The sequence below is a fragment of the Bos mutus genome, chromosome 5 (assembly GCF_027580195.1).
Source record: "Bos mutus isolate GX-2022 chromosome 5, NWIPB_WYAK_1.1, whole genome shotgun sequence".
Taxonomy (NCBI): domain Eukaryota; kingdom Metazoa; phylum Chordata; class Mammalia; order Artiodactyla; family Bovidae; genus Bos; species Bos mutus.
In genome coordinates, this window is record NC_091621.1 from 15,091,415 (window position 1) to 15,115,889 (window position 24,475).

Here is a 24,475-nt window from a genome sequence, read left to right on the forward strand (position 1 = left end):
ACCACCTTTGCGAGACCTACCTTGCTCATATCAAAGCCGTCCCTTTTGGTCCATTGCCCTGGACCTGTGATAACTATGGACTAGTTCTCTTCTCAGTTGTGGCTGAATGTAACGTGTACAATAAATCATCTCTTTTGCTGTCTTAGCTGAAGAAAAATTTTGTGTGTTATGTGGTTTTTTATGGTTACACTAGCTGGGGATTCTCTATCAGTACAGTCTGTCTCTACTCCCTGCTGTAGAAAAAGTCAAGCTTTATATCTACAAGTCGGGGGGCGGGGAGGTGTGGGTTCCGGTCTTACGAGCTGCTAGAGTATTGGGTGGCCTTTACTTCCTGGAAAGGGCGTAAACGCCACGGACGGTTTTCAAGTTGATTTCGCGGGCATAGGAGTAACCAGGTCCGCTCTTACCTAGGTTCACGTTACAGAATTCCGCTTTAAGGCGTTTTGCCATTGGGTCGGGTTGCCATGGTGACACGCAAAGCTTGCTGGGAACTTCCTGCTGCTAGTCGCGCAAGTATTTCGCACACCACAGAGTGTGGTTCCGGGTCTGGTAGCTAGAGCGTCATTTCTTCCGCAGGAAGCGGAAGGGCGGTAGGGTAGGCGGCTCTTTGTCGAAGCTAGAGGACCGGCAGGCGGCAGCAGCAACTACGGCGGCGGCGGCAGGTGAGGGAGGCGGGAGACTTAGGTGGAGGCCGCGCCCGGAGGGGAGGAGTCGGGGCCGGCCCAGCGGCTGGGCTCGGCCGGGCTACACAAGGCCCCCCAGGACCGAGTTGGCTGTTCCTCACGTCGTAGGGCCGAACCCCTTTTCTGACTGACCCCGCTTCGCGAGCAAACGCCAGCTCCGTGACGTCACACCCTTGCCCATCCCCTCTGCTTGATGTCACCTGGAGTTCCCTTCCCCGCTTCACTTCGTGCTCCCTAGTGTCCTATTCATGTGGTCCCCGGCAGAGCTCCGGCGGCACTGCACAGAACCTGCCAGGCCAAAGACTTGCTCCGGGAAACTCTTAGGACTTTTTTCCCCCCAAACTCTGGGGTGTTGAGAAGCGTCATAATCACCACCCCTAAGTCTAACCCGCCATCCTATTGCACTGTCAGTCGCAGCCCTTGCACGGCCCCCTATTCGGAGTTCCTAACCCCAACCCGACTCCGGGCTTTGATCCCTACGTTCTCCTTCATCTCCAGAAGCGTCCCTTACCCTTTGTTCACTCAGAGCTAGTTTTCCAACTCTTTCTCCTAGGCTCTCCAAATTAGTTCTGTCCCATACTACTCTTCTTACTGGCAGCTTCTCCCCTTGACAGGGGAAGTTCAATTTGAATCCGAAGGAAATCTTGGAGTGCCTAGAGCTCTTTCCATTTTGTCAGACTTCATTCTTGCAGCAGCAACCACCCTGTAGTTCTCCATTCTTACCCCTTCTCACACCCAAGTCTCTGTTTTTCTCCTGCTCAGAACCCAGCAGTGATGTGGAGGTGGAGACCCACAGGAGCCCCGGACTTCACCTGAGCTACCTCAGGTATCACGCAATCCTGGGAAAGTTGGGTGGGGAAGAGATCTGCTTCTGGTGGGACTTGTAACATGGGTCAGGCTTGGATAGATGCCATTTATTATTCAGCAGGTCAGTTCCCTTTTAGTAAAAGTTTGTATCTTTTCTTTTCCCACTCTTTTCCTTGATTGCTTTTACTATTCTGGGACTACCTCCCTTTGGAGAAAGAGGACCTCTTTTTTACAGATTCTCTTGCAATTCTGGCCTGTGATCCAGTTGGTATATTTTCGGGATCATTTTGCCTTGAAAGCAAAGTCAAGGTAACAGACTGGGTGGTTGGGGGCCATCAAGGCCAAAGAAGTTGTAAAGATTCCTTATACTCAAGGGGAAACAATATGAAGTTTTCCTATTTGAACAGCAGGGGGAGCCTGAACACTGCTTAGGAAAGGCTTAGGAGGTCAGACACGTGGTAGCAGGGACTCCTAGTCTTGTTGGGGGTGGGGAAAGGAGAGGGCTAGAACCAGGGCAGTGGACTGACATTCCTGAGATCTCTTGGGAAAGAGGAGACTTAAAAAGCTTTTATAGAGTCTATAAATAAAGAGGATCTTCTTGGAGTGAGGAATGGTGTGGTTTGATGTCAGATCTTTCCATGGAGGGTAGGAGGGGTATAGAGTGAAGAAAGACAGGTTATTTGTTCCTGTGAAATTAACACCTTTCTATTGCCTTGATCTTGCCACAAATGGTTTTGTCCTTTGGGGGTCTATAAGTGGAGATTCTAGCTGTCGAACTCTTCCCCTGAAATGGAGGGGAGGGGGCTGACCATCCTAGAGTTGAGAATAGTGGTAATCTGGGAGAGAACTCCAAAAAATGACAAATTTAGATATTGCCCTCAAGGTGGTGATACCAGTCTCTTTACTCAGGACTTCCTGGGGTCTGGAGATCTATTTCTTCACACAGTCCTCACCTCACATCCCATGGAAGAGGGGAACAGGGAAGCAATGTCACCAGTATCCCATTATCCATTGCCGTTAGTAGCTCACCAGCTTATCTTAGCCAGAGTTCCTAGTCTCCTCTTAGCCTGATCAGATACCGACAGCAGTTTTAATTTTGTTTCCACAAATTTAATAAGGTCAGTTCAGGAGGTGAAATAAAATCCAACACTAATCTCTCCCTCTGCCTCTTTGGCATGTCATGGTTATATGGCTTCACCATATAACTCTTGGGGTTATATGGTGGCTTCACCCCAACTCTTCCTGCTCCATCAGCCAGGCAAGTGTGAATCATTCTGACACAGACCAGGAGCACAGGGCCTGGGCAGGACTTCTGATAAGCCAGCCAGTCCAGGCAGAGTGCTCATCCGTTAGCTTCTCCATCTCCAATACCATTGTCCCTCTGGCCTGCCTGTTGCTGGACTACCTGCCTGATAGTCAGGAAGAGTTTGGCCTTTCTGGAGGACTCCAGTTTGACACAGTTCTTCTCTTTCCTAGTGGTCACCAAGAGTGGCAAGAAAAGGAAGAAAGCCCTGAGTTGGGAGGGACCAGGATGCCTGACCGGGACAGCTATGCCAACGGCACTGGGAGCAGCAGTGGAGGCCCTGGAGGTGGTGGCAGCGAGGAGGCCAGTGGGACAGGGGCAGGCAGTGGCGGGGCCAGCTCAGATGCCATCTGTAGAGACTTCCTGAGGAATGTGTGCAAGCGAGGGAAGCGTTGCCGCTATCGCCATCCAGACATGAGTGAGGTGTCCAACTTGGGGGTAAGCAAAAATGAGTTCATCTTCTGCCATGACTTCCAGAACAAGGAGTGTAGCCGCCCTAACTGCCGATTCATCCATGGCTCCAAGGAGGATGAGGATGGCTATAAAAAGACAGGAGAGCTGCCTCCTCGGCTGAGGCAGAAAGTGGCAGCTGGCCTAGGCCTGTCACCAGCTGATCTACCAAATGGGAAGGAGGAGGTCCCAATCTGCCGTGACTTTCTCAAGGGTGACTGCCAGAGAGGAGCCAAGTGCAAGTTCCGTCACCTGCAACGGGATTTTGAGTTTGATGCTCGGGGTGGAGGCGGCACTGGTGGTGGGGGTTCAACAGGCCCCATTCCCCCAGGACGACGTCATGATCTCTATGATATTTATGACCTCCCTGACAGGGGCTTTGAGGACCATGAACCAGGCCCCAAGCGCCGGCGAGGTGGATGCTGCCCCCAAGATGGTCCCCATTTTGAATCCTATGACTACAGCCTGGCTCCACCCCGAGGGGTGGAGTGCAGACTGCTAGAGGAGGAGAATGCCATGCTCAGGAAGCGGGTAGAGGAGCTCAAGAAGCAGGTCAGCAACCTTCTGGCTACCAATGAAGTACTGCTGGAACAAAATGCGCAGTTCCGCAATCAGGCCAAGGTCATGACCCTGAGCTCCACTGCACCAGCAACTGAACAGACTCTGGCCCCACCGTGGGTACTGTCGCCACTTTTAACCATGGCATTGCCCAGACTCACACTACTCTCAGCAGCCAGGCTCTGCAGCCTCGCCCTGTGTCCCAGCAAGAACTGGTGGCCCCTGCTGGAGCTCCGGCTGCTCCCCCAACTAATGCTGCACCTCCTGCTGCCCCACCACCCCCACCCCCACACTTGAACCCAGAGATCGCGCCACTGTCAGCTGCTCTGGCTCAAACAATTGCCCAGGGAATGGCACCCCCACCTGTATCCATGGCTCCTGTGGCTGTATCAGTGGCTCCTGTGGCCCCCGTGGCTGTATCGATGGCCCAACCCTTGGCAGGAATCACAATGAGCCACACCACCACCCCCATGGTGACTTATCCCATCGCTTCCCAGAGCATGCGAATCACAGCTATGCCACACTGATGGGGCTAATGGACACTACCCTGGTATAGTCTCCCAGGGCTGGAGTTGAGGGGCCTTCACCCACACACCTAGTCCTCCAGAGCCCTGTCCAAAGGGCTCACTCATGAACTAGGATGAGAGACTGCGAGGAGTTTGCTTCTGAGAAGGGATTGGGTTGGTGTGTTTCCTCCCACCTGCCTTTTATGAGGCTCCTCTTGTCCATCTTCCTTCAAGCCTCACGGGCTTGCGTAGGAGTGCAGACTGAAGGCCACAGACGAAGGACTGACTGAGGGGCGTGTGTCCTCTGATGGGAATTTGGGGGACATCCTTGGTCTTGTCCTCTTCTGCACAGCACAGGTTCCAGCACTGGCTTTGGAAGGAAAAAATACCCTGCCCAGAGGGGAAGCCAGGAAAGAATAGGAAGTGGGTGGCCAGGAGAGAAGGCCTGTTAGGAGCCTTCATACAGTTTGGGGCCTAGTTGAGTTGGACAATATAGGAACTGCTCCTGGGCCCGTGGGAAGATGGGGACCATAGTACTCCAGCCCAAAGACTAGGGGAGGCATTCATTACCTTGGCTTGACCTGGACATCCAGAGGGCAGGGCCAACCACGTTCCAAAGAAATAAAAAAAGTTATTTTTGACAAAGGAGGCAGTGAAAACTTGCTTAGATATTCTGTGTGGAAGATGGGAGCAGTAAATAGATGTCATGCCAAAATGGAATAAAGACCCCACTCTCACATAGCTTGGTAAGGATGGATGAAGGCCAGTGAAGAAGGGTAAGGGCCCAGAGAAAGATCAGATGGGGCTTCAGGGAAGGTACTTTGTGGGGTAAAACCATTGGAGCCACCTTGTCTAGTTTAAAAATAGTCCCATCCATTCTGGTTTCTATCTGCATGTACTATTCCCAGGTTGCCTTAGTAACCAGGGTTCCCAGGGTCATTTAGGGGGGCAGGTACTAAGGAGGGTGGATGTGCTGGGAAATGGGAATGGGATATGTGTCGACAGAGCCTTCCCTTATTCAAACACAGCGGGGCAGGTGGCAGTTTCTCTCTGAGTTGTTGACAGCAACATCCCTCCTACCGCATCCTTTTCTCAGTTCCCAGTGCCTTAAGCCTTCAAGGCTTAAGAGGTGCTGGGGAAAGGAGAGTTCTTCTGGGGACACAAACCTCGGGGTTCATCCCTTACTTTCCTCTGCTTCCACATAGGACCACAGAGGTTTTAAATCCAGTTAAGAGTCAGTAAAGCCAAGGGTCCCAGTAGCCAAACCTCAGTTCCTCCTCAGCTCGTGGCTGATGTAGGGGAAACAACTCAGGGGAACAGTCTAATGGGACAGTGGATTTGGGGGTAGAGAAAGTGATCCTGGTTTATTCTTCCCCCATCATATCTCGTGCTACCTCTTGCTCTTGTTTGGTTGATCATTCAGTATACACCTGGGATTGGAGATGGTGGACTAAGTCAAGACCAGTCATTTTTAAAAAAGGGGAGGGGGCGCAAAAGACTGAAGATGGGCAAATACTGAAATATTGTTTGTGGATTCTAGAAGCCACACATTGATAAGCTTAATGTTGATTTTCTGATATAATTCTGGATTATTAAAGAGATGGTTTATGAGCATTTAGACAAATGTGATCATAGATACCAGCATTAATTCGTCCTAGCCAAACTCTGACGAGCTAACTTTTTTTTTTTTTTGCCAAGTATCTCTAAAGAGGTAGATTTGGGAAACTGTAGATGTTGTATGTATTTTTTAATGTGTTCCAGCTAAAGACTACCAAGAATATACCTACAGTTGAGTGAGTTGGATGGATTTAACACAGTTTGTGATGATGGAGAGAGGACACCATGTGCAACTATAGTGTGTCTTGCAAGAGGATGTTAGAAAGGACCTATAGGACTTAGACTTTCATTGAGTTTGGAGAAGGTTCAAGGAAATAGAGCTTCACTCTAAACTGGGTGCTATTAGGGAAGCAGGGAAAATTCAATGATTGGGTATCTTATCTAGAAAAAGAACAGACTAAAGTGAAGCTGAAACTGCAGTAAGTAATGAAGCAGTAGTCACTCATTAGCTGGGAGAGGGGGATGTTTGCAGTTTAAGGTTTGCACATTGACCTTGTTTAGCCCTTAAACAAAATTGTGATCTAGGTTTTTGTTTTGTTCTTTTGACTCACTTCATCACAATCACTGAGTGCCCTTGTCTCATGTTGGTGTTTTGTGAGATTGTGTCCAACAGTACCTGTGAACCAGGTCAGCCCCCTAATAATTCCAAAAGCCAGCTGTGTCAGGCCATTTCCCAGATGTCAGAAACTGCTTTCCTCTTTCTCACCTAAGTCATTGCAGATAAGAGAATAATTATGGGTCAGTTAATAGTAGAGTTTGATGAAATCAAAACTGAAAGTTTGTGCCTAGTAAATGTCGATGAGCACATTCATGTTAGAGATACACCCAAGGGCTATATTTTTTTCATTGTATAAAAATATGAAAAGCCTACTCACCAACATAACACAAAAAAATACTAAGTAATACTGGAAATGTCAGTAACTTGGATTGACTAATCTGAAGGGTCAATTTCGATTGACCCTGCCCCTAAAAATACTTGAACCTGCCTGAGAAACAAATGTAGAGACTTGCCTGGTGGCTCAGACGGTAAAGCGTCTGTCTACAATGTGGGAAACCTGGGTTCGATCCCTGGGTTGGGAAGTTCCATGGAGAAGGAAAAGGCAACCCACTCCAGTACTCTTGCCTAGAAAATCCCATGGATGGAGGAGCCTGGTGTCCATGGGGTTGCAAAGAGTTGGACATGACTGAGCGACTTCACTTTCACTTTCATATTAGCAATAATTCACATGAGAACAACATGGGACTTCCAACTGGCTGCAAAAAAATTAAAATATTCTTCATAATACGGCAGTTAATATTATGAGCCTGTTGTGTTCTAGCACCTTCCTAGAATCTCCATAGGATAAAAGAATCATAGTTGCGCATTGTAAACGTAGTTGTACCATGTCTGTCTGATAGGAGTCAGTTCTAAAGTATTTTGTGTTCTTCTGAATAGTTTTTACAGAAGACCATTGGCAAACCAGTGGGGTATCTGGGAAAAAGAATGATAAGACTGTAGGTAGACCCCATAGATGTCTTCAGATATTTGACGGGCTACCTAATAAAGTTCCTGTCTTGCTGTACAAGCAGAGAGTTCTAGAAAATAGCTAACATGTGAGTACTTAATATAAACCAAGGCACTGTGCTTGTCACTTTACATGCAGTATTTCATTGACACAATGGGCATCATTATTGTACTTGTTTACCAGCGGAGAAAGACTTAAAGAAGATAATCAACCCAAGGTTCCACAACTAGTAAAGAATGGATTGACGAATCTCTTCAGGCAGTCTGACTCCAGCTTGGCATAAGATAAGTGCTAATAATAGAGCCATCCAACAATGGGACCACTACCTTCCAGTAACTTGTAAGGAATAATACAGAGGAAGTTTCCTCAAATTTTGTTGCCACTGCCATCTTGAAGAGTAGTCAGGGACCAGATTACCATTTCCAACCCTGGGAGGCAATTGTAATTTCATATAAAGGCAGAATGCAAAACCAGGAAGTCTCAATGCTCTCCTCCCTTAGATACTTCCTCTAACAAATGGCCATCCTTTTTCCTGTTACCCACTTACTGCTTATCACCACCAGGTGGCACCTGGGCAGCAGAATTGTCAATGGGTGGGGACCCACCCTGTTTACTTTGTTCTGGTGCCTGCATTGCAGCTGCTGATTCTGTGGTTGCTGGGTGCCAGTTGTGAAGAGACCTTCCTGAGGATGAGCTTTTGTTCTCCACACACCGTCTTCAGTGGGAGGGTCTGATCTGGATAGGATGAGAAAGGGGAAAAGTTTGGAAAGGAACTTCCATAAGTCATCCTCTTCAACCCCCAGCCTAAGGGACTCCCCTCTACTCCAATATTTGGCAAATTTTAGTTTTATTAGAAAGTTTTTCCTCTAAGGATGTTCATCCATTTTCCTGCTCTGGTTCTGTTTCATCAGCTGGTGGGCAGACAAATCATTCTTACTTCCTCCAAGGAATCAGAAATAATAACCCCTTGAACTCCTTTTATACCTGCTCATCTCAGGCTATGGAGAACATAGAAAATTGTTCTTTATACAGTTCTGCAAACTGAAAGAAGCAGTTTAGTTACTGTTTCAGAGAAGTACAGAAAGGGAAGTGAGAAAATTTAAGGGAGGAAGGCTGGGCAGGGATAAGTTTTAAACAGCTTTGATGAAACATAGCCTGATGAAATCTATGCCCTGCAGAGCTAAATAAAAATTTTAACAGCTGCAAATCAAACAGTAATGCAAGCCCCACATATATTGCATTAAAAAGTAATCATGGCCAATCTGTCCCTCCTGGGCTTCCAATCGCCCAGTTTCTAAGTCCCTAGACAACACTTTAAGTCCAGTTAACTGGTAACAAGAGTCCTCATTCAGTGTACCCTGAGTTTTTTCATTCCTAAACCTACACAGTGCAATGTAGCACTGAGTTCCACATCTGACTATATTCTAAACCTTCCTTGTAACACAGGCAAATGAGTAACAATTGTCTCATTACTCTTGATTATCCATTTTAGTGTCCTAGCTGTTCCTCAAAGTCAGGAATTCTTGGAAAATATAATCACTTCTGCTACAGCTGAGCCCCCACCTCCCTTTGGATCCAGTTTAGTTTTAATCTCTTTAAAATAGAGATGACTAATTCTTGGAGGCAGAATGGACATACTTGGAGATTTCTAAAGATAAAAAAACCTCACTTCCTATTCACCCTGCTTTCCCCCTCCCCAACTCCTTTCCTTAAGTCTGAATTATCTAAACTCTGTAATTTTCATACTTTCCAGGTTTTTGTTTTTTGTTTTCCAGAGGCTGTCATTACATAGATGAGGCAGAAGACTGGGAACAAGATAGACAGAGTAGGTCACTGAACACTTTCATTCCATATAGGAATGAAATTTAATTCATTCAAAAGGAAAAATAATTTCCTTTCCTTTTGTAAGGACAGCCAGAAAAAAGTGGAAGGATAAGGAATATGCTTAAAGAATGAAAACAAGGGAAAGGAGACAAATTAACACGTAGGAATTCCAGACCAAGTTCTGCCAAATCATCTGAACAGAGTGGAAGGAAATCCTAACCCTCGGCAACCCCTCAACTTCGCTACTCAATCTACCTCTAAAACCGAGTAATTAGCGGTGCGGCTCCGCATGACGTCATACCACAGGCACGCCAATCCCACGTGGGGGAGCTCCTGGTCCCGCCTCTCCGCTTTAAATGGTAGCCACGCCTCCTCCTCTTTTTAACTAATCACAAGCTAGTCTTTAGCCTTTTACCTCCTTTTCCCGCCATCCCGGGCCGCCCATCTTGGCACTCAGGTCCAATCAGGAAGGTCCTGCTTCTCCCGAGCCCTTTCCCCCTCCTCGCGGAAGGGGGCGGGGTTTCGAGCTTTTGACTCCACCTTCGTCTATGCGGTGCGGACCAACCCAAATAGTCAGAACGAGGGGGCGTGGCTTGAAATCCCCTCCCCCATTCTGGGGTTTATGGTTTGTAAGCGGGGGAGCTAGTCGCAAAACTAAGCAACCTCTAGCTGATCTCTGGGTTGGGCGGGTGCTCCCTGAGGTGGCAGCATGGAGCCCTCTCTTGGAGACAGCTCTAGCTCTAGTCCCAGCCCCAGCCCGGTGGACCAGCCCTACCCTCCCTCCGAACCCCCTGACCAGCCCACCACTGCTCACGCAAAGCCAGAGCAGAGTTCTGGGGACCAACCTGCCGGCCCAGGAGCGGCGGGTGAGGCCTTGGCGGTGCTGACTTCGTTCGGGCGGCGGTTGCTGGTGCTAGTGCCGGTGTACCTGGCCGGGGCAATGGGACTCAGCGTGGGTTTTGTGCTCTTCGGCCTCGCCCTCTATCTGGGCTGGCGTCGGGTCCGCGAGGAGAAAGAACGGAGCCTTCGAGTCGCGCGGCAGCTGCTGGACGATGAAGAACGGCTTACGGCGAAAACTCTTTACATGAGCCATCGAGAGCTACCTGCCTGGGTGAGCGACCACCTTCAATCCTCAGTGCAGAATAGCCCCCTTTTAGCGCCTCAGTTCGAGGGCTCTCCCTATCGTTAAAGTCAGCTCCCCACCTTGGGACGATGAGCCCCAGACTTACCCCTTTGGCCAGCTAGCCGCCTGCTTGCTGGGACGCGCCACTCTTGGGAGCGACTATCCACCCCCTTCCGCACGCCCGGATCCCGATTCTTCCACAAAATCAGGACTTCTTCCTCCACGCTTAGGCAAGAACAGTAATAACATCTGGGAAGCCCGTCTCAGGCGTGGCTCTTTCTCCAACCTACCATTCCAATGCCCCTCCTTGTTTCTGGTGCCATTCACGCAGCTCCTGGGCATCCCCGTTCCGGTGGCCGCTCAGAGGGTTTCCTCCTCTTTCCTGTCCTCCCCAAGACTTTTTTTTTAGTATCCATTTAAGGCCATAAGGTTTTTCTCCCTTTTCCCGCTCTTATCCTCGAGTACCCCGAGCCCCTCCTTGGGAGCACTGCCCAGTCGAGGCCCCGCACCTGGACAGACCCTCCGACCCTCTTCTTTTCCGCTTGTGGTGGCTGGGCCACGGAGCAGCGGAGGCGGCTGCTGGACAAAGGGCGGGGGTGCTGGGGGGGTGGGGGGCGCATGCGACTGCTGCAGTGCCCGCTGCCCACACTCCACCGCCCCTGGCCGGCCCCACCCTTTTCCGGACTGCGGGCTGCGCTTGCTGGGTTGAAGTCAGGACCCGTTTTCTTCGCCCCCTCTGCTGTGGTGAGGGGCCCGGATGGCTTCTCTCAGGCCTTGCAGGTGCCCAGCCCGTTATCCAGCCCCTCCCGGCCCCTCCCTTCCCGCTCCTCCCAGCAGAGCTGCCCGTCTAGGGAAAATTAAAGTTGACACTTGGCAGACATATCCATGCTTCCCAGACTCTGAACTGGGGAGGAGAAAGGGGGAGCAGTGGTCCCACAGGACTTGGAGCCCAAGCAGCAACTGTTTCTGTTCCTCTTCCTCCCTAAAGCGAGGAGAAATTAATCTTCCTCCTAAAGCGACTACCCCTCCTCCTCCCCCAGTATAAAGCACAGGTACACTTCCTTTCCATGAAAGGAGTCACACAGATTAAAAAGAAAGAAGACACCAGCCTGGGCCCAAATAGCTCTTCTGGCCCCTCCCTAACTCAGGAGCCGCTTCCTGCTTCACCTCTTGGTGTAGAAGCAGTGGTTCCCAGGGCAGAAGGAAGGCTGGTAAAAGGAGCCAGGATCCCAGGATTTCCTCCTCAAACTCTGATTTGTCAGGACCTTCCCCTCCAGAAAGAATGTGCTCTTCTTTCCCCTCCTCCTCTCCACCTCTGCAGCTGACATCATTTCATACCCTGGAGCTATCTGCAAAGCAACTTTGTGTGGCCAACTCTATTGGCTCCCTTTGTTAAAGAAACCTCAGTGCCCCCAAGCCCAGTGGAGGACTGAATCCTCAGGACATCCGGCTCCTCCCCCAACCCCTGGGTGTGAGGAGGCCCTGTCACACTTAGGTTTCCTCAGAGGGCAGCCAGTAGGCATCTTAGCAGGAAACCACAAGCAAAGGATAGTGCTCATCACTATCTCCATTTTTTTCCACCTCCAGGTCAGCTTCCCAGATGTGGAAAAGGCTGAGTGGCTCAATAAGGTGAGGGTTGATTGTCCTGGTTTTTGTTTTTCATGAGGGGGAATAGGGTTCGTCTGTCATGCCAGACCCTGCCACACTTCAATTCTAGCCTCTCCACGGGGAGGATTCTAAAGGAAATTCCCTTTAGAGGGAAAGCAAGGCTCTTCTGTGACCAGTTCCCTTTCCTCCCAGATTGTGGCCCAGGTCTGGCCCTTCCTGGGCCAGTATATGGAGAAGCTTCTCGCTGAAACTGTGGCCCCAGCTGTTCGAGGATCTAACCCCCACCTGCAGACATTTACATTTACACGAGTGGAACTGGGTGAAAAGGTACTTGTATAGGAGGGGAAGGAATGGAAGGGAAGAGATGGGGATGGGGGAGGCAGGTGGCCTAAAGGGGTCTTTCCCTTCCCTCTCAAGCATTCATCTTTCTACAGCCACTGCGCATCCTTGGAGTCAAGGTTCACACTGGTCAGAGCAAAAAACAGATCCTGCTGGACTTGAACATCAGGTACTGCACTTGTCACTTTTGCCGGGTCCCCTTCCTGGTCACTCTGACTGCTTTACTCCCCTCACCCCACTTCAGCCTAGGACTCACCCTCTGTTCTCTTTCTTCCCAACACCCAGCTACGTAGGTGACCTTCAGATTGATGTGGAAGTGAAGAAATACTTCTGCAAAGCAGGAGTCAAGGGCATGCAGGTAGGGCACATGCCTGGGGCCTCCACAAGAAGCCTTTTCCTGGAGTTTCAGTAGATGGGGGAAGTGGGAGGTTAGGAAAACCAAGGCTGGGGAGGTCTGGGAGGGGAAAAAGACCTTTTCTGAGGAAAGGCTTTATTCATTTCTTCCTTCCCCAGCTCCATGGTGTCTTACGGGTGATTCTCGAACCACTCATGGGGGACCTTCCCATCGTGGGGGCTGTGTCGATGTTCTTCATCCGACGCCCGGTAAGAGAAGACATCCAGGAGCAGCAGGGAAATGCAGGAAGCAGAGGACTGGGAGGTAGAGGATGGCCACCTCATCTCCCCAGTGGGGAATGGGGAGGAACTGACACACAGGCTGAGAACTGGCAGGGAACTGGCAACAGTTGTATGGGAATGACCATACCCCCGTGTGCTGTGTCCTGATCCCCCTGCTCTTTGCTTCCAGACTCTAGATATCAACTGGACGGGGATGACCAACCTGCTGGATATCCCAGGACTCAGGTACCAAGGACTTACTGAGCACCTGCTAAGTGTTCCAAACCTGATTTGAAGGTTTTAGGGGTACAGAGCAGTGAAAGATGCAGCCGGGAGACTTTCCTGGTGGTCCAGTGGCTAAGACTCCGACCTCCCAACATAGGGGGCCTGGCTTCCATCCCTGGTCAGGGAACTAGATCCCACATACCACAACTAAAGATCCTTTGTGCCGCAACTAAGACCCAGTACAGCCAAATAAATATTTAAAAAAAAAAAAAAAAAATGCAGCCGGTTTCGTCTAGAAGCCTTGACCCTAGTTGGGGAGCTAAGACAAATACTCCTGAGAAGTTTCGTACTGTGGTTTTTCTCCTATGGAGACTGCATTTTGGTAGAGAATGAAGAGGGCTACGGGATCCTCAGCAGGGACAAAGGGAGAAAGAAGAGCTGGATGGCAACCAGGAAGGGACTGAGCAGGAGGTGGGAAATGGGGGTAGAAGAGTAGCGAAAAGGTATTCTCAAGAAAGACCTTCCCTCTAGCTGTAGATCTCTCTCGGTGGTGAGAAACATAGTTGGGGGTGGGGAAACAGGGACCCTCACACTCACCTCCTTTTCCACTCCCCCATTCAGCTCCCTCTCTGACACCATGATCATGGATTCCATCGCTGCCTTCCTTGTGTTGCCCAACCGATTGTTGGTGCCCCTTGTGCCTGACCTTCAAGATGTGGCCCAGTTGCGTTCCCCTCTTCCCAGGGTACGGCCTCTCCCCCTAGATAGAGCCTTCGCTCAGGAACCCTGTGGTGGGTCTTTAATTTCTCACAGTCTGATTCCTACCCTTCAGGGCATAATTCGGATTCACTTGCTGGCTGCACGAGGGCTGAGCTCCAAGGATAAATACGTTAAGGGCCTGATTGAGGGCAAGTCAGACCCCTATGCGCTTGTGCGAGTGGGCACCCAGGCATTCTGCAGCCGTGTCATCAATGAGGAACTCAACCCCCAGTGGGGAGAGACTTATGAGGTGGGAGAGCCAAGGAGTGGGGGGAGCATGGTCAGGTGGGGAAGTTCCAGGAGGTGTTAAGAGAAGATGATGATTGGATGCTGCTCACCTGCAGACCCTTATCCCTCTGTGTTCTTCAGGTGATGGTGCATGAGGTCCCAGGACAGGAAATTGAGGTGGAGGTGTTTGACAAGGATCCAGACAAAGATGACTTTTTGGGCAGGTAAGACTCTGCCTACGTTAGGAGTCTAAATCCCCAGGGCCACTGACATCCCAGACGTAATCCTTTTCCAGGCCAGGGGAATAGTAATCATTTTCTTTCCCAACTTCTCACCCTTCATCCCCACCATGCACACATACTTAAATACTTCCTGAGTGTAAGAAGGGAGTCTGAGATCTGCCAGTTATTTCTGGGTGAGAAGCGGGCCAGTGAATGACTTTCTGCTAATTATAACACTCTCTTCTTTTTTCCTTTTCACTGCCATCATTACCACTACCATCCCCTCCCCCACAGAATGAAGCTGGATGTAGGGAAAGTATTGCAGGCTGGAGTAATGGATGAAGTAAGTTGAGAGAAGAGGAAGGTGGAGGGTAGTGTCCCCCAATGTGTAGACAGTGGTTACTGCATTGGTGGGGAAGAAGTTGGGTGGGTTTCTGATCTCTACCTCACTCTCTTCTACCTCTCCCTCCAGTGGTTCCCTCTTCAAGGTGGGCAAGGCCAAGTTCACTTAAGGCTAGAATGGCTTTCGCTTTTGCCAGATGCCGAAAAACTGGAGCAGGTAACTAATGTGCAAAACAGTAAGCTAGCAGGGGAGAAATAGGTAACTAGAAGTATGGGGGACTGAGTGGATGAAGGTCTGACCACGACCACCCCGCCGCAGATTCTACAGTGGAACCGTGGAGTCTCTTCCCGCCCAGAGCCCCCATCGGCCGCCATCTTAGTTGTTTATCTGGATCGGGCCCAGGATCTTCCTGTGAGTGTGGCTTCTGAGGGCAGGTGAACAGGAAGCCGTGGGGTCAGCACTCCCACACCCTCCCTTGCCCCTGACCACTGTGCTCCAGTAGCAACAGCATGTAAACATGAGGACTCCACAGACGGGATCAGAGTCATCTCAGGGGAAAGACTCTGATGAGAGCCCACCTTCCTTCACTGAAACACAAAAACAACCAAGATGGTGACTTCTGAATTCTCCCACCCGCAGCTGAAGAAGGGGAACAAGGAGCCCAACCCCATGGTACAACTGTCAATCCAGGATGTGACCCAGGAGAGCAAGGTGAGGGCCAGGACAAGGATACCACTGTGGGAGGCATTGTGTGTGGGGACAGGAGGAGGGGGGACTATTCTTGGGATGAAGTGTTCCCTTTAGGCTGCCCATAAGGGCAAGGGTTTTCTGGAGAAACAGAACTGGTACTGGGCCGTGTACCCTTGACCGAGTCCTGCATACCTCCAGGCTGTCTACAGCACCAACTGCCCAGTGTGGGAGCAGGCCTTCCGGTTCTTCCTGCAAGACCCTCAAAGCCAGGAGCTTGATGTGCAGGTGAGTTACAGGTCCTCCTGGATGCGCTATTCTGTCTTCCCAGGTCTACACCATTTCTTCTCTGCATCTTCTCCTTTGATCTCTTATTTTCTTGGGGTTTTTTGTTTGTTTGTTTGACTGTGTGGCTTTCCAGGTCATAGTTCCCTGACTAGGGATCAAACCTGGGCCATCTGCAATGAGAGTATGGAGTCCTAAACCACTGGACTGCCAGGGAATTCCATGATCTCTATTTTCAGTCCATCTACCGAGACTCTCCACCTCTTACACTCTCCACGTTTCCCCACCCATCTCTCTAGGCTCATTCTTATTGAGAACTGTGTACTTCAAATGAGTGATTTTTGTGCTTTGTAAATTATGCCTCAAAAAAAATATTTTTTTTAAAGAGAAGAGCATATGGAGCACTAAACACCTAGCATTTTTTTCCTGAATATTTTTATTTTTAAAAGTTTTTTATTTTATATTGGAGTATAGAGTTAGAACGACATTGTGTTTCAGATGTACATCAAAGTAATTCAGTTATACATATTCATATATTTATTTTTCAGATTTTATTCCCATGTTATTACAGAGTATTGAGTATGGTTCCCTGTGCTTAGAGTAGGTTCTTGTTGATTATCTCTATCACAATATGGTAGTGTGCATATGCCAATCCCAACCTCCCAGACATCTAGCACTTCTAAGGTCATAGAAAAAGCATGTACACAGTATCTGCTGTCATGAAACTTACTGGCTAGTTTCATAGAAGAGACAAACATATATAAGGAAAGATGATTCAGCATCAACCAGTGGGAGTCAGATACCCAAAGTATAGTACTTAGGATGGCTGGAGAAAAGTACAGAGGCTGGAGTAACTAGAGAGACTTTGTGACAGAAGTAGGATTTTCAGAGGGACTGCAAGTATCAGTAGGATTTAAATAGGCAGAGAAGAGCAGAATGAGAACGAGAACTTGGCCAGGTAACGAGACCAGAAAGAGCAAAGGAGGAAGGGACTGTGGAGTAGACAGAGGACTATAAAAGGATGGCCCGGAGTGGAGCAGGTTTGTGACTGGCACAGAGTGAAGCTGCAGCCACGTCACATTTCCATAGTGTACCTCCCTGTTCCCTAATCTTTCTCTCCATCCCCTCTTCCTGTGCCTACAGGTGAAGGATGACTCCAGGGCCCTGACTTTAGGGGCACTGACCCTGCCTCTGGCTCGCCTGCTGACTGCCCCGGAACTCACCCTGGACCAGTGGTTCCAGCTCAGCAGCTCTGGCCTAAACTCCCGCCTCTACATGAAACTAGTTATGAGGGTATGGAGGTGGATAAAGTGCTATGGGCGGAGAAGGGCCTTGTGGATTCTTTGTGGCATTAAGAGTAAGGAAAGGTGACTTGTTCCTGGGTTTCAGCACACACACACACACACACACACACACACACACACAAAAGTAAGGAAAGGGAACTTCCCTGGCACTCCAGTCGCTTAGACTCTGCACTACCATTGCAGGGGGTGCAGGTTCAATCCCTAGTCTGGGAGCGTGCAGCCAAAAAAAAAAGGGAATCCTCTGCAATGAAATGATCTAGTATATGTGGAAGCATCTAGCAGACACATAGATCAAAACGTTTATTGATCTAACTGGGGGAAGAGATGGTGTCTGAGTAGGGTGAGTGTGGAGGGAACCCTCCAGAGATGAGCCCAGCCAAGGCAGGGACCTAGTTTCCCTGTCAGAGTGCCTGCTCTGCCTGCCAGGCCCCACATATCTTGCCTGCTGATGGCTAAATTTTGATTAGCCGCTTTGATTTGACAATCACTCTGCCCTTCCCAGCTCTTATACTTGGATACATCAGAAGTGCGGTTCCCTGCTATGCCTGGTATTCCTGGGGCTTGGGACCTGGATGATAGCCCTCAGACAGGCAGCAGTGTGGATGTCCCACCTCGACCCTGTCACACTACTCCTGATAGTAGCTTTGGGACAGAGGTAAGTCTGTATCCAGATAGGACTAAGCTCTATTTGCCCACTGTGGTCTACGTGTGCAAAACCTGTTTCAAGACTGGGTCTGACCGGTTTCTCTCTTTGACTGCCATCTGGTGTCCCCATCTGTCCCTTTTGCAGAATGTGCTTCGGCTCCATGTATTAGAGGCCCAGGACCTGATTGCCAAAGACCGCTTCTTGGGGGGATTAGTGAAGGGCAAGTCAGACCCCTACGTCAAACTAAAGCTGGCAGGACGAAGCTTCCACAGCCGTGTTGTTCGGGAAGATCTCAATCCCCGTTGGAACGAGATCTTTGAGGTCAGAATTGAAGGCTAGAACTCTTTCCAGTTCTGCCCCATCTTTCCCCCACCTCTGAAAGTAGTCCAGAAAACTTCTGGGGTTCAGTTGACTGGAGGGGGAATCCAATCATTCGGAGAAGAAAAGGAAATGATTCCACTATTTTCTTCCACTAGGTGATCGTCACATCAATCCCAGGTCAAGAGCTAGAGGTTGAGGTTTTTGACAAGGACCTGGACAAGGATGACTTTCTGGGCAGGTGAGAGGGTAAGGTCTGATGAGGAAGACAAGCTGGGTCTTGTAGACCAGGACGTCTGGCCTTGTGGGGACAAGAGACTTGGCTCTTGACCATAGACCTTAATTTTAATCTTTTACTCTACAGGTGTAAAGTGAGTCTCACCACTGTCTTAAACAGTGGCTTCCTTGATGAGGTAAGCATGAAATGAGAATCAGCAATCCCTTGGGACTTACCTGGCGGTCCAGTGGTTGACTTCACCTTCCGGTGTGGGGCGTGTGGGCTTGATTGTTGGTGGGAGCTAAGATCCATATGCCTTGCAGCCAAAAAAACCAAAAAAATTAAAAACCTCAAAAAACATTAAAAAAAAAAAGAAACAATATTGTAACAAATTCAATAAAGGCTTCAATTATGGTCCACAGATGGTATATTAAAAACAAAGAATCAACAGTCCCTCCTGATCCAGTTGCACATCTCATTCTTATGGTCCCTGTCCCACACACTCCAGTCTTAACCCTGCCTACTTCCACAGTGGCTGACCCTGGAGGATGTCCCTTCTGGCCGCCTACACTTGCGTCTGGAGCGTCTGACCCCCCGCCCCACTGCTGCTGAGTTAGAGGAGGTAAGGAAAGATACTGGAAGAAGGAAAGGACCCAGGGTGGGTCAAAGTAAGCTCTTCTGTCCGCTTTCAAGGCATATGCCAGCCCTCCAGAGTATCAGTTACCACCCCCCAGTCCCCGTGTCCTCCCCTAGGTGCTGCAGGTGAACAGCTTGATCCAGACCCAGAAGAGTGCAGAACTTGCAGCGGCCCTGCTGTCTGTCTACCTGGAGCGGGCTGAGGACCTGCCAGTGAGATCTGCTCCCCACACCCCATAGCTCCCAGGCCCTTCTATATCCCTTGGGTTTGGATGCTCCTGGTGTATTTGGAATAGTAAATTCCAAATTCCTCTCTCCCAGGGTGGTGCTGGGATGGGAAGAATTGTCTGCCCAAGGCCAGGAGGGTGGTGGCTGTCAAGTGGCAATAGGGATGTGGGCCGCTGGCTATGGGGCAGGGAATTTGCCTTAACTGGGACACATTTAAGACCAGTATTTTCTTTCCAGCTCCGAAAAGGTACCAAGCCTCCCAGCCCTTATGCTACTCTTGCTGTGGGAGATACGTCTCATAAAACTAAGGTACTGTATTGGGAAATGCCGAAGGACTAAGAATGGGAGGGCTGAGAGGAATAGAGGAGAAAATGTCCATCACTGAGGATCCTCCTCACCTCCACCAGACTGTTCCCCAAACGGCCACCCCCGTCTGGAATGAGAGCGCCTCCTTTCTCATCAGGAAACCAAACACTGAGAGTCTGGAGTTGCAGGTACTGTAAACTCATCCTACAAACATTTACCAGATTGCTGTCACAGTCCAGGCACTGAACCAGGCACAGAGCATTCAGAGATAAAAGAGCAAGTTCTAATCTTTTTGGAGCTCATACTCCTTTTAGGAGAAAAATAACCAGAGAATACTTCCAGACTGGTAACTGCTGAGGTAAAAGGCAGTGAGGGGAGAAGAGGTGGGAAAGGTGAGGGTGGGTAGTAAGAAAGGCATCCTTAGCTTAAGGGTAGATAGGCCCTGACCAAGGAAAGGAAAGGAAAACCTTTCAGGCTAAGAGGGGAATAGAGGCAAATAATATATTATGGAGATAGGCAGGAGCAAGATCACAAGAGCTCTTAAAAATTATGTTGAGAATTTAGATTTTATCCTAAAGGCATAGGAAAACACTAGAAAGAATGAGAGATGACATCCAGACTCATATATTAGGAAGACTGTTGATGTCAGGGTAAAAGATGAGCTGGAGGAAGGCAACACTGGAGGCAGGTGGATCAGTTAAGAGACTGTTAAGAGTAATTAAAGCAAGAATTGACAAAGGCCAGATGATATTTGGCTGTTATTTTGACATGGAGGGGAAGAAGTTGGGGAGGAGCAAAGAACAGTCTAGGTGTTAACTCCTGGGTTTTTAGTGTGGACGGACAGATAAAGGTGCCATTGCCAACAGAGGGAATGCACAGAGCAGGAATTTTAAAAACTGAGATCTCTGAGGACCATCCAAGGGGAGCCAGCCATTCGGAAGGTAGATCTCTGGCCCATCGTGGGCTTCCTTCCTGTCCCTCTTGTTTGAGCATCATGAGCAAGCAACAGGTAGTAGCTGCAGTCACGAGCATGAGCATGATCTCTCAAGGTGTGTGTAGAGTGAAAAGGAGACAGACAAAGGTGGGACATGCTGGGCGCTGCAACAGATGAAGGGCAGATGGAGAGTAAGAGCCCTGAAGTACAGTGGGATGCTTACCAGGAAGGAGTGGGTTATAGAAGCCACAGGAAGTGACCAAGTGTTATTGAGAGGTAAACTTAGATGACTGAAAACTATTCACTGACTTTGAAAACCAGGAGGCACCGATGATTGGAACAACTTCAGGAGCTAGAATGGAGTAGAAACTAGATTTCAGTGGATTGAAGGGTGACCAAAAAGTGATGAGGTATAGGAGGTGAAGAGAGGATGGGGGAAGTTAATATAGGAGTGCTGGGCTCTTTCTGGAGTAAGGAGTCAAGAAATACCTTCCAAAGTTGATAGAACAGTAAGTAGAGAATTACATGATAGAAACCAATAGAACTTAAAGTAATGTAGCTATTAACACTGACAGAGGTAGAGAAGAGATGTAAATGAGCTCAGTTAATCATCTTGCACAGTAGAGACTCAGTAGATAATAAAGCTGGCAAACATGAAATAGAGATATAGGCATATTAGTTTAGTTAGAACTATGCCAGTATAAGGAAAACAGGAAGAGCTCTGGTAGAGTGTGGACATGCGGGTAGGAAGGGCAGGAAGCAATTTCATTTTACTGTTCTTTTCCCACCCTGTGCAGTTATTACTGGGATAATTTATGAAAGCTGAGAAAGTAAAGATCATACAGTCTATTCTGGTTGAAAAAGGGAAATGGGGCCAGCAGCAACTATTACCACAGCTTCCCTGCGTCTTCATGAAGGGGAATCTCTGACCAAAACCACCCGAATGTCCAAGCATTTGGACCTGGAATGCCGGGATTAAATCACCTCTCTCCCTTTATTGACCATGCTGCGAGGCTTGCACTGGGATCGAACCTGGGCCCCAGCAGTGAAAGCGCCCAGGCCTAACCACTGGACTGCCAAGGAGCCTGCTTCTCTCTTGATGACAGTCCTATTGCTTCACAGGTTCGGGGGGAAGGCTCTGGCACGCTGGGCTCATTATCCCTGCCCCTCTCCGAGCTCCTTGTGGCTGATCGGCTCTGCCTGGACCGCTGGTTTACGCTCAGCAACGGTCAAGGGCAGGTGCTACTGAGAGCACAGCTCGGGGTGAGTGTGGGAGATGTGGTGGGTGTGGGGAGGCGGGAGCAGAGGGCTGTGTGGCTCACGACCTTCTTGTCCGTCTAGATCCTGGTGTCTCAGCACTCCGGGGTGGAAGCTCACAGCCACAGCTACAGCCACAGCTCCTCATCTCTGAGTGAACTAGAGCTCTGGAGTGGACTCCCTCAGGTCACCTCTTCAGCCCCAGAGCTCAGGCAGCGCCTAACACACGGTGACAGGTAAAGTGCTGGGACAGAAAGATGGGACTCAGTTGAGGATATAAAGGACAGGCTACGGACTCCTGAGGCACTGCCTGCTCCCAGCGCTGTCTCCATCTCTCCATAGTCCCCCTGAGGCTCCAGCCGGGCCGCTGGGCCAGGTGAAACTGACTGTTTGGTACCACAGTGAAGAACGCAAGCTGGTTGGCTTCATTCACAGTTGCCGGTGAGACCCCATCTGTCCACCCTCCAGGTTCTACCTGTCCCCCCCACCTTGGGTGGCCTTGTCACCTCCTTCCTCCTGTCACAGGGCCCTTCGACAAAATGGACGGGATCCCCCCGATCCCTACGTGTCACTGTTGCTACTGCCAGATAAGAACCGGGGCACCAAGAGGAAGACTTCACAGAAGAAGAGGACCCTAAATCCTGAATTCAACGAGCGGTCAGTCAGTGGGCTTTCCAGTGAAGAGATGGCAGGCTTGGGAAGGGCCCTGCCTCTAACGCCCAGTCCTTCCTCAGGTTTGAGTGGGAACTGCCCCTGGATGAGGCCCTCCAGCGAAAGCTGGATGTCTCTGTGAAGTCTAGTTCCTCCTTCATGTCAAGAGAGCGTGACCTGCTGGGGAAGGTAAGAGGGCAGGGTAAAGGTGAGAAAAGTTGCTGGTGGAAAGGCTTGTAGTCCCTGTTAGGGAGGAGGCACCCTGGTGACGCTACTCTACAGATGTTGTTCTTTACTACCCAATTTGGAGAAGGAAGTGGCAACCCACTCCAGTACTCTTGCCTAGGAAATCCCATGGACAGAGGAGCCTGGCAGGCTACAGTCCATGGAGTCACAAAGAGTTGGACAGCACTTAGTGACTCAACAGCAAACACTACCCAATTGCCTCTGTACTGGTTTGGGACCTGGAGTGTGACAGGGTGGGACGTGGTTTTTGGAGACATGAAAAGTAACGTCACCCCTGCTACTCTCCAACACAGGTGCAGTTGGACCTCGCTGAGATAGACCTTTCCCAGGGTGCAGCCCAGTGGTGAGTACCTGATGAGCTGGCAGTGGCCCAGGATGCTTAAGTAGGAAGGAAAAAGGATGTAAGCCAAGCTGAGAACCACTGATCTGAAGTAAAGAGCCCTAAGATCTTGTCTCATTTATAAGAGAACACAAGAGTCATCTTTTTACCTGAGCCTTCTCTGCTCGTTCCCACAGGTATGACCTCATGGATGACAAGGACAAGGGCAGCTCCTAGGAGCCAGGGATTTCTGCCTGACTGCTCTGTCTCCTTGCCTCGCCTCTTGCTGCATCACCGCCTCCATGCGATGAGCCTAAAGCTTGGGGCCCGAGGGCAGAGCCTGCACCGCTCAGCCCTCACCCTTCCCGGTCCTGTGCTAGGGCCTTTGCGCAACCAAAGAGCAGGACCGTACATTACCCTCTACTGCACGGCCTTTATCCTTCCGGGCTCCTGGGGCAGGGACATGAGCTGGCTATTTGCTGCTCTGCCCACACATTCTCCTTTCTGCCCAGCTCCTCAGGGCCTTCTGTGTTTGTGCCTGGCCACTGGCAGCACTAGCAGTGGCATTAGCTTATGCCAAATATAGCTTTTGGAAAGACCTTTTTTCTTTGATGGGATGGTCTCCTTCTTCCCAAACATGAGCAGTCAGGGAGAGAGGAAAGGCTAACCATGCACGCTGAGCGCCTCCTGGACCACTTCATGCAGCAAGTGTACCAACCCAACCCCACATCCCCTTCGGTACCCACTTCCTCCAGCCTGTCCCAAAGATGACACCTGCTGTGTTGACTCAGGCCAGCCAGTCTCTGGATGGCTCTGGGAAGAGATTCATCAAAGCCTTCAGGTGGCCAGTGTTGGTCACGGTGTGAGCCTCTAGCTGGGGCATACAGAGGGCTCTGGAGGACTCAGGACAGCATGGTCAATATTTGTCCAGGCGCCTCGGCTATTCAGTCACTGTCTAGAACTGAATCTCCTAATTTTGTCCCAACTCTGCCAATCCAACGTCTCTTACATTAAACCTTATACTCAAACCAGCTGGGGCTCTTTTCCTTAAGGGCAGAGAATCCCACCTACCCATCAGGTGTTTATTCCAAGTGTCAAAAGCCTTTGTTCAGTTCACAAATCAGGTCTGTTTGTTTATATTTTTAACTGATTATCAGTTATTAAAAAAGCTGATTTAAGCATCTGCAGTGGTGACATCAACCTCGACTCCTGGCTCAATACTGGCGGCTCTGTCTTATTAACAGTCTCAGAAAGGACCCTGCACGGCCATGAGTTGCTTGTGGATCCTCATCAGAAAAACGATTCCAAGTTGTAGAACCTTGTAGTTATTTTCCTTGTAGTTACTCTCAGAGTTTTGGGGGGCCTCCCAACCAGGCTTTGAGAGTGTTTCCCTTTGCATCTCTGATCAAGTCAGCATGTACTTTCTCCAAAGACGTTACGCTGCAGCTGCTTAGAATCGGAGTTAGATTCCTAGAACCTCTGGTTCCTGGAGTCTAAATCCAGGCCGTGGGGCAGCTTCTGACTGACATGTTCCTCCGTGAGAGTGAGGAGTGGGGAGGTAGGCAGGTGGGCCGGAGCTCCCTGCAGCTGAGACTGTGTCTTCCTCGGAGATCAAGGCAGAACCCACTGTGGTTGCAGCCAAGATTGCTGGTAGTGCTGAGGGTGCTCATGTGACCTGTGTGAATTCACTGTGAATTTCTGGTGAGATTCATTCCCAGTCACGGTGA

At 49.8% G+C, this 24,475-nt stretch overlaps 2 protein-coding genes and 1 long non-coding RNA gene across 14 annotated transcripts; 2 read left to right on the top strand and 1 right to left on the bottom strand.

The window, feature by feature from the left end:
• The first annotated feature begins 532 nt into the window (after window positions 1–532).
• ZC3H10 (zinc finger CCCH-type containing 10) lies at window positions 533–6,541 on the top strand. Its single transcript, XM_005903423.3, is given in 4 exon segments — window positions 533–662; window positions 1,446–1,509; window positions 2,967–3,907; window positions 3,910–6,541. Coding segments are annotated over 2 exon segments (1,305 nt in total). The 5' UTR covers window positions 533–662; window positions 1,446–1,509; window positions 2,967–3,021; the 3' UTR covers window positions 4,329–6,541.
• LOC138987903 (uncharacterized) lies at window positions 3,358–18,683 on the bottom strand. Of its 12 annotated transcripts, none has more exons than XR_011464178.1 (6): window positions 10,483–10,660; window positions 10,099–10,298; window positions 7,977–8,164; window positions 6,541–6,630; window positions 4,506–4,677; window positions 3,358–3,495 (listed from the first exon to the last, which is right to left on the bottom strand). It is a non-coding gene; the product is annotated as an uncharacterized lncRNA (long non-coding RNA). The 12 variants fall into 12 exon arrangements; XR_011464180.1 differs by having other exon boundaries at window positions 3,362–3,495; window positions 4,502–4,677; window positions 8,035–8,164; XR_011464179.1 differs by having other exon boundaries at window positions 3,362–3,495; window positions 4,502–4,677; window positions 6,541–7,178; window positions 8,035–8,164.
• ESYT1 (extended synaptotagmin 1) lies at window positions 9,860–23,935 on the top strand. The gene is made up of 31 exons (XM_005903424.3): window positions 9,860–10,364; window positions 11,964–12,005; window positions 12,177–12,311; window positions 12,419–12,492; window positions 12,609–12,681; window positions 12,837–12,926; window positions 13,129–13,184; window positions 13,785–13,908; window positions 13,996–14,172; window positions 14,292–14,374; window positions 14,666–14,714; window positions 14,844–14,930; window positions 15,033–15,125; window positions 15,354–15,425; window positions 15,603–15,689; window positions 16,830–16,979; window positions 17,493–17,645; window positions 17,781–17,957; window positions 18,113–18,195; window positions 18,319–18,367; window positions 18,704–18,793; window positions 18,925–19,020; window positions 19,273–19,344; window positions 19,443–19,529; window positions 21,398–21,538; window positions 21,617–21,768; window positions 21,875–21,973; window positions 22,058–22,189; window positions 22,267–22,372; window positions 22,723–22,772; window positions 22,946–23,935. Exons 1-31 carry the CDS (start codon window positions 9,963–9,965, stop codon window positions 22,983–22,985), a joined length of 3,321 nt encoding a protein of 1,106 aa, XP_005903486.2. The 5' UTR covers window positions 9,860–9,962; the 3' UTR covers window positions 22,986–23,935.
• Window positions 23,936–24,475: the final 540 nt, after the last annotated feature.